The following is a 15,030-nucleotide window of genomic DNA, read 5'->3' as shown; positions in this document are numbered from 1 at the left end:
GAAGGAAATTAATTATTGTGGCCGAGAAGACCTGAAACTTCGTGCGGAGCGACAGACCAGGTAGCTTCCACACAGCGTTACACAACCCATGAAAAGATAATGCTGCTCGACTGATTCGGAGTGAGACTTCTGCTGTCAAACTGGAGCTGGTCATGAGCACACTGCCCAGGTATAGGAAACTCTCCACTCTCTCCACAACTGCCCCATCACCAATTGGGAGTTGCGGGGGGGTGGAGTGTCCGATGGTACAAAATACCCAGGCAGGTGCTTAGTTTTGGTGGGGCTGATGGTAAGGCCCCACCTCTTAGTGGCATGCTCCAGGTTCAGCAGCAGCACCTCCAACTCTTCCTCTGAGTGAGCGGCAATTACCAGATCGGCATACATAACGTGGTTGACCAATAGGGAGCCATCCCTTTACCACACCCGGGCATCGATCAGCCTCCCATTGTATCTGTACCAGATGGAAATTCCTCCGGTACAGCCATCAAAGGCTTCACAAACTACGTGGTCGAAATAGACGTTAAAGAATGGAGCCATAGGACATCCCTGTTGCACCCCAAGGTAAACAGTGAATACCCGGGCCTGCTCACCATCATGAAGGTCCTTAATGATCGTGAGCAGAGGGTCAGGGACTCTGAAAGCACGAAGAATGACCCAAAGCCCAAGCCTACTGATGGTATCATAGGCCTTGACGGACAGAAAATATGGCATCGGTGCTGAACCGCCCTTTACTGAAACCGCATTGGGGCTCCGCAAGCCTCTTCTCGGTGTGCCTAGCAAGGAGATGTTGAAGAATCCTTGCCAGGACCTTTTCCGGCACACTGAGGAGTGAGATGCCCCTGTAGTTGTTACAGTCTGTGCGGTCCCCCTTCTTAAAGAGGGGACCACCAGGGCATCCTTCCAGTCCTGCGGAACCCGTCCAGTGGTCCAGACTGTTGTTATGATGTCACGTAGGGCAGCTGTGCACAAACGCCATCCTCCCTCAGCATTTCGCTTGGGAGATCATCTATCCCCGGTGCCTTTTCTGGTCTCAGACTCTGGATCGCCTTTAGTACTTCAACAGTTGGCACCTTAGTGCGCTAAAACACATACAAAGATGTACAAACACACATATCAACAAAAACACACATATCAACAAAAACACACACGTACACTCAAAACGGACACACCAGTGTGATAAGTGTCCTCAAATAAATCTTAACCAGGGCAAGTAACACCACCTCATATCGCAGGTCATATATTTGGATACTTGTACGTCGTTTCCAGCCAATGCTTGATGCAGAGAAATAGCAAAACCCAAAAGTGTGCTCGCATGTTGCAGGAACGCACCATGCCCCTATTGCCTCACATGCTTGGAGGGTGGGGGTGGAGCGGTAGCGTTGTTCGGTTTCATGTGGATGAAAGATTACGACAAATAAACCAAACCAGCAGTGCTATGGAAGGGGTCGTGTTTAATCACATGAAGTAACAATTCGCAAATAAATTGAAGCGTAAATTGAAGACCAATCAGGCCTTAAAACTTAAGAAATACGTACATTCTTACGCCATAAACATGATTAATAAATTGATATACAAGCCTTAAAGCTTTCATTAAAAAAAAGAATCAGACATTTTCGGTTCATCTCACAAATCATAAGATTACAATGACAATATTTGGTATCTTAAAACATGTTTGAAAAGTTCCTCAAGTTGAGCAAGGTGATTGTCCCAGTGGTGTCACGATTCTTCAGATGTGGTCTCAGGCTGGACTTGTCCAAGTTCCAATGGTTAGTTTCTTCTCCGGAGTGGGCATGGAATGGAGGTGGAGGGTGATGATTCTGGCGATTGGGTGCCTATGCATTACTGAGCTGGGGCCTTTGTGGTGAGGATGGTTGTGACGATGAGTGTCATGGTAGTTGAGGCTGGAAGCTGGATCGAATTAAACAGATGGTGGATACAAATGCTAACTTGTACAGTGCATGTTGGTCTCCAAGGCGGTTGGTGATGTAGAGAATCACTCTGGCTGAAGTGCTGACAACGAGTGTGTAACTGGGTTTTGTGACAGTGCATATGTTTTTGGGTAGTGGTTGGATGCAGGGTTAATGAGTATTGAGGCACGCGAGATGGCTGGGTAGGATGCGTGGGAGTTGCATGGGTCCGTAGAAAGGAGCCAAATTAAGGGTTGTTCTGGCCTGGGATGATTCCAACAGAGGCAGTACCAGAGTCCCGGCTTTCAGTCCCTGGCTCGCTCAAGGAGGCGCCAGTGGAAGCTGGGATCAGTCAGTTGGGTCGCTGTGTGCCAGCAGAGTGCGAGGGATCTAGATAGGTCCCTTTGGGTAACTCCAGCAGTGATGGAGATACTCACAACATGAGGTGCAACGAGTCAAAACCATTACAAGGTAGAGAGTAAGTATTAGTGTACATCTAGAAAGTAAATAATTCACCGAGATCCACGTCCCTGCACGGGCTTTGCTCTTAAAATTTAAAAACACGTATAATTCTTACACCATGAACATGATTAATATATTGATATACAAGCTATTAAAGCTATAATAAAAAAATCATATATTTTCGGTTCATCTCTCAAAATCACAAGATTACAATGACAATATTTGGTATCTTAAAACATGTTTGAAAAGTCCCTAAAGTTGAGTAAGGTGATTGTCCCAGTGGTGTCACGATTCTTCAGAGGTGGTCTCAGGCTGGACTTGTCCAAGTTCCAATGGTTAGTTTCTTCTTCGGAGTGGGCATGGAATGGAGGTGGAGGGTGATGATTCTGGCGAATGGGTGCCTATGCATTACTGAGCTGGGGCCTTTGTGGTGAGGATGGTTGTGACGATGAGTGTCATGGTAGTTGAGGCTGGAAGCTGGATCGAATTAAACAGATGGTGGATACAAATGCTAACGTGTACAGAGCATGTTGGTCTCCAAGGCGGTTGGTGATGTAGAGAATCACTCTGGCTGAAGTGCTGACAACGAGTGTGTAACTGGGTTTTGTGACAGTGCATATGTTTTTGGGTAGTGGTTGGATGCAGGGTTAATGAGTATTGAGACACGCGAGATGGCTGGGTAGGATGCGTGGGAGTTGCATGGGTCCGTAGAAAGGAGCCAAATTAAGGGTTGTTCTGGCCTGGGATGATTCCAACAGAGGCAGTACCAGAGTCCCGGCTTTCAGACCCTGGCTCGCTCAAGGAGGCGCCAGTGGAAGCTGGGATCAGTCAGTTGGGTCGCTGTGTGCCAGCAGAGTGCGAGGGATCTAGGAAGGTCCCTTTGGGCAACTCCAGCAGTGATGGAGATGCTCACAACATAAGGTGCAACGAGTCAAAACCATTACAAGGTAGAGAGTAAGTATTAGTGTACATCTAGAAAGTAAATAATTCACCGAGATCCACGTCCCTGCACGGGCTTTGCTCTTAAAAGTTAAGCAATACGTACATTCTTACACCATGAACATGATTAATATATTGATATACACGCTATTAAAGCTATAATTATTTTTTTATACATTTTCGGTTCACTCACAAAATCACAAGATTACAATGACATTATACAGGTAGGAACAACAGGTTTCACACTGCCCACCAAGGGATTATTTGTCTGTCTGTCGTGCATATGGGGAGGGGAGGGTGGAGGGTGAGAGGGGTGGGGCTGGGTGGGGAGGGACTGGTCACCCCGTGGTGCCCGAATGAAACGCAACGTTTAACCTACACACTACACTATACACGACACACTACAATTATACAGGTAGGAACAACAGGTTCCACACTGCCCACCAGGAATTATGTGTCTGTCTGTCGTGCACGAATGCGCTGTCCAACCAAGTTCCTACCTGCCCACTCCGACGGAACGTGTTTTGGTATCTAAAAAAAATGTTTGAAAGTCCCTCTCAAAAGTTAGCAAGGTAATTGACCGAGTGCAGTGATGGACATGATTGTCTTGTCCGACACTATCACCATACAGGAGCAGAATTTGGCAAATTGATCCCCATGAATACTGGTCCTCAGGCGGGATTGTCGAGGTAATTTTAGGGGGAGAGTTGTGTTTATTATAATTTTATATAAAGAGAGGCCTAGGTGAGAAAATATGGTGGGGAAAGTGAGAAAGTGATTTTGCCAGGTAAAACGGTTTCAGACCGATATACAAAATGTTCAAAAGATGAAGTGTGATAAAGGTCCTCGGTGTATTATATCAATATAATCGATTGTGGATGACTTCATATTATATGCGCTCAAAGTAGGAGTGTAGAGAAAAAATAATTTATAAGGATCATTTGACTCGACTGGGAATTTAGTGCGAATCGGTGTGTGAAGTTGGGTGTTTGGAGAGATTTTTTTTTATCCCAGTAATGTTCACAAAACCGTGTGCAATGTATCGCAAAGAGTCGATGGTAAATTTCTTCATAATATTCCAAAATAGGTTTATATTTTCTATTTTCCCGTATTTTTCTTTCAAGTTGTTTTCCACAGCTTCCTTTGTTACAAGACCCCATTCTTGTGGGAGTTTTGCTGATTTGGTTTCATACTTCTTGGCAAGTTTTTCATTGTATTTAGAGAAAACAAACTTCCAAAGAACTGGCTCCGGGTCAATGGTCTCTGGTGGAATGTCCCAAGATTTGTAATAGTCATTAACTTCACGATAGTTCCTGTACTCATACCACTCTTTATTAGTATCCTCGTTAGTGAACGAGTGTGCTCGTTGATATGAGCATTTGCTTTTAGCCACAGACGTTGTGCATACATCGACGATCAGAGTTCCGTCACTACACTTCCTGCCGCACAGCCCTTGAGGGTAATGCATCGCTGCCCGTGCTCCCTGTGAGCACTGCCACCACGGTCACAAGGGGCCTTGCACAAGGGACAATGTTGCCCACAGCCAGACACGGTCTTGAATATCTCTTCATGTGGCTTCACTGGCATTTCATCCAATAACTTGTTAAGGTTTTCCAAGCCACACAAATATTTCAGAATTTCGGAGCTCACTCGCTTAATTCCCTCACCAACTTCTTTAGTAAACTCTTTGATCTTGTCTGGGTTTTCAAGAGTGTGGGGTCCTACAATTTGAAGAAAGTCAAATTTCATGACGATGTCTTTTATGAGATTAGATTTTAGTTTTTCTAACAAATCAGCCACTGTAATATATTCAGTGTGTTCAGTTTCTTTTAATATCGCATTGTTTAATTTTGCCATGATCCCATCTAGAATAGGTTGTGCAAAGCATTGGATGTTATAGAGCTTCTCTTCTTTATTTTCATCCCTTTGTGTGCAATGCTCTATGATGAGACCCTTTATAGCTGATATAGTGAAGGCGTTGGAGTCGTGGATGAAACTGATTAAGGTGTTAAAGTTGTTTCCGTTCAATACGGACGACAACATAGTCGCTTGAAGTGCTTTACGATTTGAAAGAACAATGTTTTTCATCATGTCCTGGACAATAATTGTCCCTAATTGTTCTTTCAGAACAGCCAAGAATGCGGGTTTAAGGCATCCATCACAAAGGGCGATAACATTTCTTTGTTTTCCATCTTCAGTTTTACACATTGATGTCAGCAAATTGAAATATGATCTTTTAATTTCTTCAAGTCGAGTCGATGGGTCGTTTTCCTTGAGAATACGCTCGTGTTGCTTTGTGAAAGGTTCGATGGCAATGGAGCAAACATACATCTTGATGTCTATTACGAAACTTTTACTGTATTGTTTGTCATCATCGGGTGTGTTTTTCAAAATCAAATCTACTTGCTGCAGCAGTTCATCACAGTAAGCTGGCCAGTAATCTGTGGCAGCATGTGCTTTGGTTGTTATGAATTGTTTGCATTTATCAATAATGTCACTGGAGAGATTTACAATGCTGTCTAGTGCAGTTTTTTCTTCAAATGAATTTGCTTTATTATGCATTCCACTGGAGTGGGTTTTAAGTGTCTTAAAATATTTTCTTCCCATATCAGACCAAGAACAACTTTGCAACCTTCCTTGAAGAGACCGGCATCTGTCTTCGCCAAAGAAAGCAATGCTTTTTCCATGTCACGTTTCACGTCACATTCTTGCAATGTAATTCTCTTGAGATCAGAAACCGTTTCAGACCAAATTACATTAAATATCTTCTGAAGTTGCTCTTCGTCCAATCCTTTGTCTGAATGTGTGCAGTTTTCCAAGACCCTTTTAACTTTCCCGCCTATAGTTTGTTTGTATTGAGTTTCTACATTTCTGTAAGATTCTAGGCATTCATGTGTATCGATGCACTCCTTGCATTTGCTAAGAGTCTCATTTGACACCACAGAGCACAATTGTCGAACACTAATGAGAAAATCCTCTCTGTACTTCTCAACAAGGGTGGTTTTTCCAGAACCCTTCTTAAAAAAATCTGACAAACAGTCCTTAAATATACATTGTTGTTTTAAAATTTCATCATTCACATCTTTATCGAGACTTCTTTTCAAATTTTGAAGCTTGTCATGTGATGCACGCTTTACTTTATTGGACACATCTTGCATCCAGGAAATCATATGCATACGAAGCTTTAATTCCCATCCTGTATATGCAGTGCATAACGTGTTGTATGCTTCAAGAACAAGAAAGTTCCGGAAATGGAAGACGTAAGTTTCTTTTTTCATTGCTGTCCACATCGTCGTTATCCATGCACTGAATTCTGGCAACGTGTAAATGTTGTCCAACTATGCACGTTTTTTGAATTTTTCGAGAAGGTGTTTTTTTAGTTTCCATATCTCATCACTATATGTACAACTGACCCGATCCCTAGATGAACCACCAGCCCAGAGTCCAGGGATGTACCATTTGTCATTTTCTGCATCATAATCTATAACATCTGTGAATTGTTTATAATACATCGATTTCTCTTCCATTTTTGCAGCCGCCTCAGTCATCTCGTTCAGTATCTGAAGAAGACGTTCCTGGTCCTGTTTATTCTTCTGATGAGCAGAGATGCCTCCACTATTCTGATGAACAAACACACAGCTAGGTTTTTTTCCACCTTCAGTCATTCTCAAAAAAGCGTGAACAACAATCTGCAGAATGTCTTTCATTTCTTCTGCATTTTCCATCTTGACATTGAGAATAGTAGCATTGCTGAGACCAATAGCCAGTGTTGCTAGCTCATTGTCATGCTCATAGCTGTTTTCGAGTGTTGACAGCTCAAGAGCTTTTAACCCTTCTGTGTCGATCACCAGGATGAAATCAAACCCGAGCTCTTCAGTTAATTCATTGTCAATGCGGAGGAGCTGCATGAATGCGCCGCGTGTGCAGCGACCAGAACTCACTGCGAACTGCAGCCCAAACATGGTGTTGAGCAGCGTGGACTTCCCCGAGCTCTGCACGCCCAGCACAGACAGCACAAATATGCGGGGGTCTCGTTTCAGAATGTTGTGTACTTCTCCTAATAGAATGTTGTTTACTTCTCCGAACACGTCTGTGACCCAGTCAATGGGAATGCATCCAGCGTCTCCATCTAGGAGCTCCATGGGAAATCCATCCAGAAACAAATGTGCCATACGAGCTGAAAGGTTCTTGTAATCTTGATGCATCTTGCACTCTTTAGATGCTTCATAGATCTGTGCAACTTCACGAAAGAAATGCTCCAAACCAACGGTAGACAAAGACGACTTCATATTTGATGGTTGAAGCTCTTTGCTTATGTCATGAGCACCACATGCATTGACGTTTTTATTTTCTTCACGCATTGTTCTTCTTGTTTTATCATTCAGTTCAAGTTCCAGCCCATGTATGAACAGTTTACACTCTTCTTCATCAAATTTTGAAATGTTTGAAATAAATTCTGTCATTGTTGGTGTAATCTGTTTCATTTGTTCAAGGCGGAGATTTTGTTTTGTCGTTCTCAATTGGTTCATATATTCAGGACCGAGTCCCTTCTTCAACCGACACAATTCTTTTTCTGTGTCTGACCATTTGTGCCACAACGTTTCACCTTGACAAGAAAAACAATTTTCACGGACATCTTTACAGGCTCCCATTTTTTGCAGAATATCTTTGATCGCTTCTGCACTCCTTTGACGTTTTATGTAATTTGCATCAATTTTAATATTTAAATCTGTGACATTTTCAGATATCATTTTCAGATTATTTTTGACTTCACAGCAAGTTAATACAGCCTTCATGAACTCACGAAAAAGGTTGCCATTGTCAGCCTTGTTATTTTTCTCTAAATCACATACATTTACATCCTGAACACCCAGTTCATCTAACGTTTGCTTTAAGAGTTCATCTGTTTCATCATTTACGTCTGTATTTTTCAGCCGCCTATCTGCTCGACGATCTCACAGGAACCCGGAAAGTTCAGTAGTTATAAGATCCACATCTACTGAAAAACCGGTAATCAGCTTAGTCACTCCCATCTAGATAACGAACAGGGTTTCCCTTAACCACTTTTACTGGGTGTCGAATTTTATCCCTGCCTTTACGTTGCATTTACATCACGCCAGTTTGCCATTTAGGATTTGGAGATCCTCCACTACCTCGAAATCGCTGTCGCGCGGAGAGGAAGATCGTAGCAGAAACTGCCATAGAAATCGGTACCCCAGATGGCTTCAAAATCAAACCCAACGCGAACCCCGAGCAGCCCGTGCCTGACTCCCTCGTTTGACTTGGGGTGCACAAACTCGGCGTACTATACACTCGGTAACGGCCTACCGACCTTCAACAAGATCAGCAGTCCTTCAGCAACGGGCTCATCACCTGAGTAAGGATTATCTCGATTTCTGTCCTTAAAGCACCGAAGCCAACTATGTTTCATTTACGACTGCAAGAATTCAGTGACCTACTAAACTATTTACTGCACACTTAAATAACGGTGGACCAAAAGTTCAGCGATGAGATACCTCGATACCGTTGGACGCAAAGTTGACTACCACACTCAGTTCGGTTGCATAAATAGGTATTCCAGGTCTGCACAATGCACCAAAAGAACCCTGCTCTTATTTTGCTACGCCATTTTAATAACCCAGTTGTGCCTGCAGTTGGGGGGAGTGGTGCCCAAGTATCTAGATTATTGGAGCCTCAATGTTTGCGGGCATACGCCAATAGCAATTGCGCATTCAAGTCGTCGTCTGCGTTTAGCAATCCATCTCGACCTGTAGCGTAATGTTACTTGCAGATGCCAAGTGGTCCAGCCCATGTAAACATTTCTGCGTAAGCCACCATCTCCGGACCATTTCTACATAATGACTTATTCTCGTAGGTATCGTGGGTCAGTAAAAGATCCCGCACTTTTATCCATGGCTGTACGTATCTTAGGTCTGTGCTACTTAACTATGAGTACGTTCTCTATGCCTGGGCTTACTCATCACCGAAGACAGGACCGGGTACAGCTCGGAGTTTCCAGCAATCCGTCTTTGGACAAGAGGCCCGCTAGTAGGGGAATTCGGTAGGCTAGGCAGTACAACAAACAGTCGACAAAAGTCGGATGCCAGTTACAGTTTGTTAACAATTATATACCCCGGCAACGGAATCCACGAATAGAGTTCTAAAGTGAACACAGCCAATTGTAGTACGGGGGACAATAATGTTCTATGCGCCTGGGTTGAGTCAAGTTACCCGACCTCGGGGGGATATAATCCGGACTCGGGACGATACCCAGTTCAAAACAAGTTCGGGCTTAATTCGTAAACCCTTCGAAAAGTACGGCCCGTTATTTCATAACTTCGTGCACAAAGAGCGGGGAGACTAGCACATCCGGTCAGTCTGTGACACGTACGGGTCTATAAAAATGTTGTGAGTGGCGTCCCGACGCTGAGGGGAGATTTCTTATACGTGAAGATCCGCTTGGATATTAACTGCGTGTCCGCACACGTGAATTATACAGAAATGAAGGTACACGGTTCCCTGCACAAGTGAGGCCGCTTAGCTTTACTGTCTCGTGAGATAAATCTCTTGGGGAGGCGGTTCCCCTAATTCTTCGCCAGGAAATGGATCAGTAGAGTACAATCCACCTCAGCTACAAATCCTCCCGTTGTGTTTTAACGCCATCGCAGTAAGCAGATCCCCTTGTACTTCGGCCGAATTTTCGTCGTCCATGACTCGGCAAACCAATAACGCCTACTAGACTGGCCCTAGTGTTTTCATCGGGGACCCCGGATTTCGACACTGCATGGATCGGCGTATGCATATATCGGTTAGGGCTCTGTAGGTTTAGGCAGGGACGCTGCCTAGCCTGAGGGGATTTCCAGGTGGTGCACTCAGTGTAAGGCAAATTCATGTGCTGTCTGCTCATAGTCCCTTCTAGATACTAGTGGCTCTTCTAACGATTCCATTCATATCAGCACGTTGTTAGACCATGCCTAGGGGCATCTGCTGAGATCGGCATAGAAGTGGGCATCCCATGTAGGTAAGCGCCTCCCACGTTAGGGATAGCATTCATCGTTCGTTCAAGCACGACGAACATCAGCACTGCTACTTATGCCTCACGATCCCCATGACGTCGGAGACCTTGGTTAAGGATACCACGCGGATTAGATTGAGTGGGAATATCCGAGGTCCTGATTAGTGGTAGGGACACATCCGCTTTACACGGGAAGTACCTAATGTCATTTCGTCGTGAATGCAGTGGCCTCCGCAGTCAAATTGTTGAACAGGTCTGCAGCCCCGAATGTCTCCAGCTACTAACCTGCACAAAATCTAGAGTCAAACTGCGGTTCTGCTCTTTAAAAAAATATGGGAATGGGTACCTAATTCCAATTTGGCGCGCCGAGATTTATCAAGAGGCTTTCAATGTGCTTCCAAGTTGTCCTGCGGGCAAATCATGACTAAACAGGACCGCGCCTCCTTTGTATATGTTTTCCGAGCTTGGGATCTCCGGCGCAGTACTGCAGATGCAGACTTAGCCGTCGTAGTAATCCAATTGTGACCATCGTCCATTTTTGGACCTAAATCAGTCGACAAGACCTACCTGACTGACCGATAAACATATCCCCGTCAGGAATTGTCGCGAAAGCTGCATGAAATGTTTTGTATTTAAGGTATTTTCGCAAATAGCCTTGCGTTAGTTCATGTCCCGTAGCTCCCGTGAGAAATTAAAACGTCGATGTCGCGGACATCCGGCTGACGCTACTGGCACGAACACATACTTCGAGGTCTTTGCTTCAAGCAGTGAGGGACAATGTATAGAGAATCCACAGGGTATGCTTATCGCTTCGACCATGTCTAGCTAGCCGGTGACCAATACGGATGGCCTAAAAATTTATGCTTAATGCTGTAGATCACTGGACAATGCGTAAAGAATCACGGATGGGTGGCTGGGTCCTGTCTTTGCAGAGTACACGTAGCTTAGGTCACTGGGTCGTCGTGTTTTATCATCAATCCGATACTGGGTCAGGTCTGTTACCCTACAAAACTCTGAACGGGGATGCGGGTCCGACAATCGGTCACCAAAATGGGGCAGCGACAATGGATACGTGTCCTCCCTTTTTGAGAAGCAGCCCTATATGCTCCTGGGCTCATTTGTACTGGCAATCCTAGTGCGGTCGTTGGGCCGGCTAGTACTATAGCGCATTGCAGTTGACTTTTAACTCGCGCTGCGGGGACTCCGCGCAGAGTATGAGAGCTGTGCGGGCGGGTGGGTTATTGTGTCTAATCTGACCCCAGGAGCCGATTTGGTGCTATGACTCTGGGTTTTACTTTTCAGCGCAGGGGCCGATTCAACGGTCGTTGATGGTTTTGTATAAAACGGGCTCTTGTCCTCGAAGTCACTTCTCCACCGATACATATTCGTTGGTGTTTTGTCGATAGTCATCACTCGCGGTCCATCGCATACGCTCTGCACATCTAGATTAAGGGGGCCACTCCCTAAATGAACTAGAGCAGTGTGGGTTGCTGCTAAATCGTCCAGTAACTAAACACCCTGCCTGGTGCCCCTGGGGGACCCTTACCCCTATACCGGGATTAAGAAGATTGTTCTACCAACAATTAAGGTACGGTCCCACTTTCTACGGATACGGACACGATGAATAGTCGGGCCTTTCGAGACTGCGGTCATCTGAGAGAAAATCATTACTTTGTCATCAGCGGCTCCGACCACAGCTTTTTCGAGTCTGCCTCTAGCTTTCCATCCTACCAACCCGGTTACGGGTCCCGCTGAGGGCGACACTCTCGCACACGTCGGATCAGCTTTAAACCGGATGGTGTGTCGAAGCTACCCTCGGGTGTAGCACTGTTTAGTTCCAAGCATCCGGTGAGCTTACTACAAGTGTACCGCAAATTCGGGAGGCACCAAGCCAGGACTTTCGGGAGCAGGAATGCTGTGGATTCTCTCTACCGTTGATCCGCGGCAGATGCTATCCCATTTCTCTTATTTAGGAAGGCGCTTTGGAATAATGGTCTCCTAAGCAAATACCGCTGACACCCAACCTTCTCCTTAGTGTGTCTAAGGTATGGGCGCTTGATGACCTGGCCCGTAAGCCCCCTTCCTGTCGGCGCGGTAACATTGTTCGGAGGATCGATCGTCCTCGTTATTTCCCCATGCCTTATGATATTGCACATTAGAAATAGCTCCTTCCGATGAAAGACAGAGAGTACGGCATCTTAGTTCAAGCCGACAAGAGGAGCTCCGGCTTCCAACATAACCATTTTGGGAAAGCACCGCTTTTGTTTGCCCTATCTGACCTTTTCGACACTGGCGATCACTTTTTATAGTCTCCAGTATGATGCCACCCTAGAGAAGGCGGAGGTAGGGCTCTCGAGACGGATTAGATCCTCAATCAGGCGGATCTCCACATATACCGACATGATTCCAGGAGTTTCCCTGCCTAGCAAGAGGTTCTGTCCCCGAAAAAACTCATAGGTGCCCACGGCGATCGAGGGTATTTCCAATCTAGGCGCTCACACGTCAACCCTAAGACTCTGATTCAAACAAACACACATCATAGTTTCTATTCATCTACAATGTTATTTTAAGAAACAGATACGATTAAGCTTTTCACGTCTCAGACTGCTGATGGATGTAGATACGTAATTTTAATCAACGTCAGATCCGCGGTGAATCGCAGCGGTCGACTGTCCGGCCAAATTAGTCGCATGAAGAAATCGGCGGATAACCTAGTAATGCATCACGGTCCCGCAGGTATGGTAACCGTGGACGCCCACTTCACTATTCATCGTTCCCAACATTGTAAGATGAGCCACTACATGATGTCGATTTGCTGGTTCACCGCTAATGATATAAGACTGCCTACGCTGAAGTCGCCAGCCTGCAAGGCAACACACAGCACCCGCTCGAAGGTCACTCAGACATGCTACTCTTCCGCCAGCCTCATAATTAGCGGAATTACGCAGATGCAACTGCCCAATAAGACAGACGATATTTCTCGAAGTTACTCAACGGCTCCACGGTACCAGTAGTCCATAAGAAACTCTTAAGGATGGCTGTGCGCTGTGTATGTCCACGCCTGATCGGGAAGGACCATCAAACTATAGCGGCCCCACTCTTTTCCATGTCCGCATGCACTTAATGAGAGGATGGGGTCATGGGAGAGGGTCTATGTAACTTGTGATAAGTTGGGCTAGTCATAATTTAAATGGGGTGATATAACCAAGGGACTTGGTAATTTGCTTTCAGGGCTTTGATCCCGTGTAGAGACCATAAGGATAATTTGAACGTGTCCAATCCAAGCGGGCGTGACATTGGAGGCAAATCATTAAAGACTCTCGCGTTCTCCCCATGACTGTCACGGACTGAGTCTTCACCAAAAGTTTAGTGCATTTTAACTGATTCTCACCGATGTCAGTGACAAGCTCCTAGACAAGGTACATATCACTTAGGCGAACCAGTTGAACTAAATAAACCCAGTGTTTAAGCCGTACGACACGTATACTTCGTGCCATAGGAAATGGAATGCAAAGGCGAGTGAGTAGGACAAACATTCTAAGTTCCATTCTTGCACGCTGCATTCGAGCTATTGCCGTGTGGTACCTCACTCCTTCTCTTCTTGCATACCATCTCTACCCACTTGGGGCAAAAATCTGCAGCCTGGCTTGTGCCGGCATTTGGACCGATGGCCGTGACCCGTATAGTAAGGCACGCACCGTGGCCATAAAGGTGGATCTATCGGGGCATTAGAGCCGATTAAAGTCGCCTGGGAGTTCAATGCCTAAACCGGAGAAGAAGCGTGCACAGTCGCACCGTGCCACAAATATAACAGAAAAGTGTATAATACTACTTACAAAAGCAGAATGGTATGGTAGACTTTGTCGGGACACGACTCGCGGCAATTATTGATGCAATGGGCACTATTTGCGTCACTCTACCTCCCCCACCTCCCTTACAACCAAAACGTTCGTTCGGGAACTTCATCAGATGATCTTGGCAGTAACGTGTGCCGCTGAGAGGCGGTAAAACGCACACGTGGAGTAATTGTACGGCTATGATTGCTCCAACTTCCCGAGGGTGAGCTTGATGCTTTATATGATGTGGTTAAACGGTCCTATCCACGTCTGGTTAGAGAGTATTCAAAATCGCGTTGTCGCACCATGTACGTGCCGCCATTATAATAAGGCAGTGCTACTCCTATACGGAGGTATAGAGAGTCCTAGGGAATCGACACATGGTCGCGATCCCGCCCCGTTTCGATTACTTAGACTTCAGTAAAGCACAACACGCAGCCTTTCGAAGTGAGATAAGCCACGAGTCTGTGACATAGTAGTAATCAACACCTTAGCGGTGATCGTACCTTGGTCGCGGCAAATGACGGAAACAATCACGAAGTGGCTCCCGGAAACGTCTTGCTGGCCTGCGCCGCATCATACCCAGGATTAGAACTCATCTACCCGCCAGACGGAAGAAACATTGAGTGAAGGGTGCTTTCGCGAATGGATTCCAGATTCTAATACTGTCGGCAGCATTCAACACTTCGTCCCGAACTCGAACTAGCCTAATCCAACGCCTGCTCAGAGTGCGCTCCGCGATGTTCCTGAGAATTTGTGCGTGAGTCCCCTCGATACAGAGGGCTACAGCTAAAGACATATCGAGCTCGTGGAACGTCTTCCGTGGAGGTGAGTTCGCTACTTGAGGCAAATTTTCCCAGGGATGATTTCA

The 15,030-nt window shown here is 45.6% G+C and overlaps 1 protein-coding gene across 1 annotated transcript; it reads right to left on the bottom strand.

The window, feature by feature from the left end:
* Positions 1–414: 414 nt before the first annotated feature.
* Positions 415–14,736, bottom strand: LOC121852511 (interferon-induced very large GTPase 1-like). The gene is given in 9 exon segments (XM_042346475.1): positions 415–603; positions 972–1,079; positions 4,333–4,784; positions 4,787–5,714; positions 6,446–7,914; positions 11,619–11,765; positions 12,387–12,491; positions 13,946–14,040; positions 14,666–14,736. Coding segments are annotated over 9 exon segments (3,564 nt in total).
* Between the last annotated feature and the right edge of the window lie 294 nt (positions 14,737–15,030).

Source organism: Callorhinchus milii, unplaced genomic scaffold (genome assembly GCF_018977255.1).
Source record: "Callorhinchus milii isolate IMCB2004 unplaced genomic scaffold, IMCB_Cmil_1.0 Scaffold848, whole genome shotgun sequence".
In the NCBI taxonomy this organism is placed as follows: domain Eukaryota; kingdom Metazoa; phylum Chordata; class Chondrichthyes; order Chimaeriformes; family Callorhinchidae; genus Callorhinchus; species Callorhinchus milii.
Note: the sequence above shows the minus strand (reverse complement) of the source record. Positions and strands in the feature narration are given on the sequence as shown.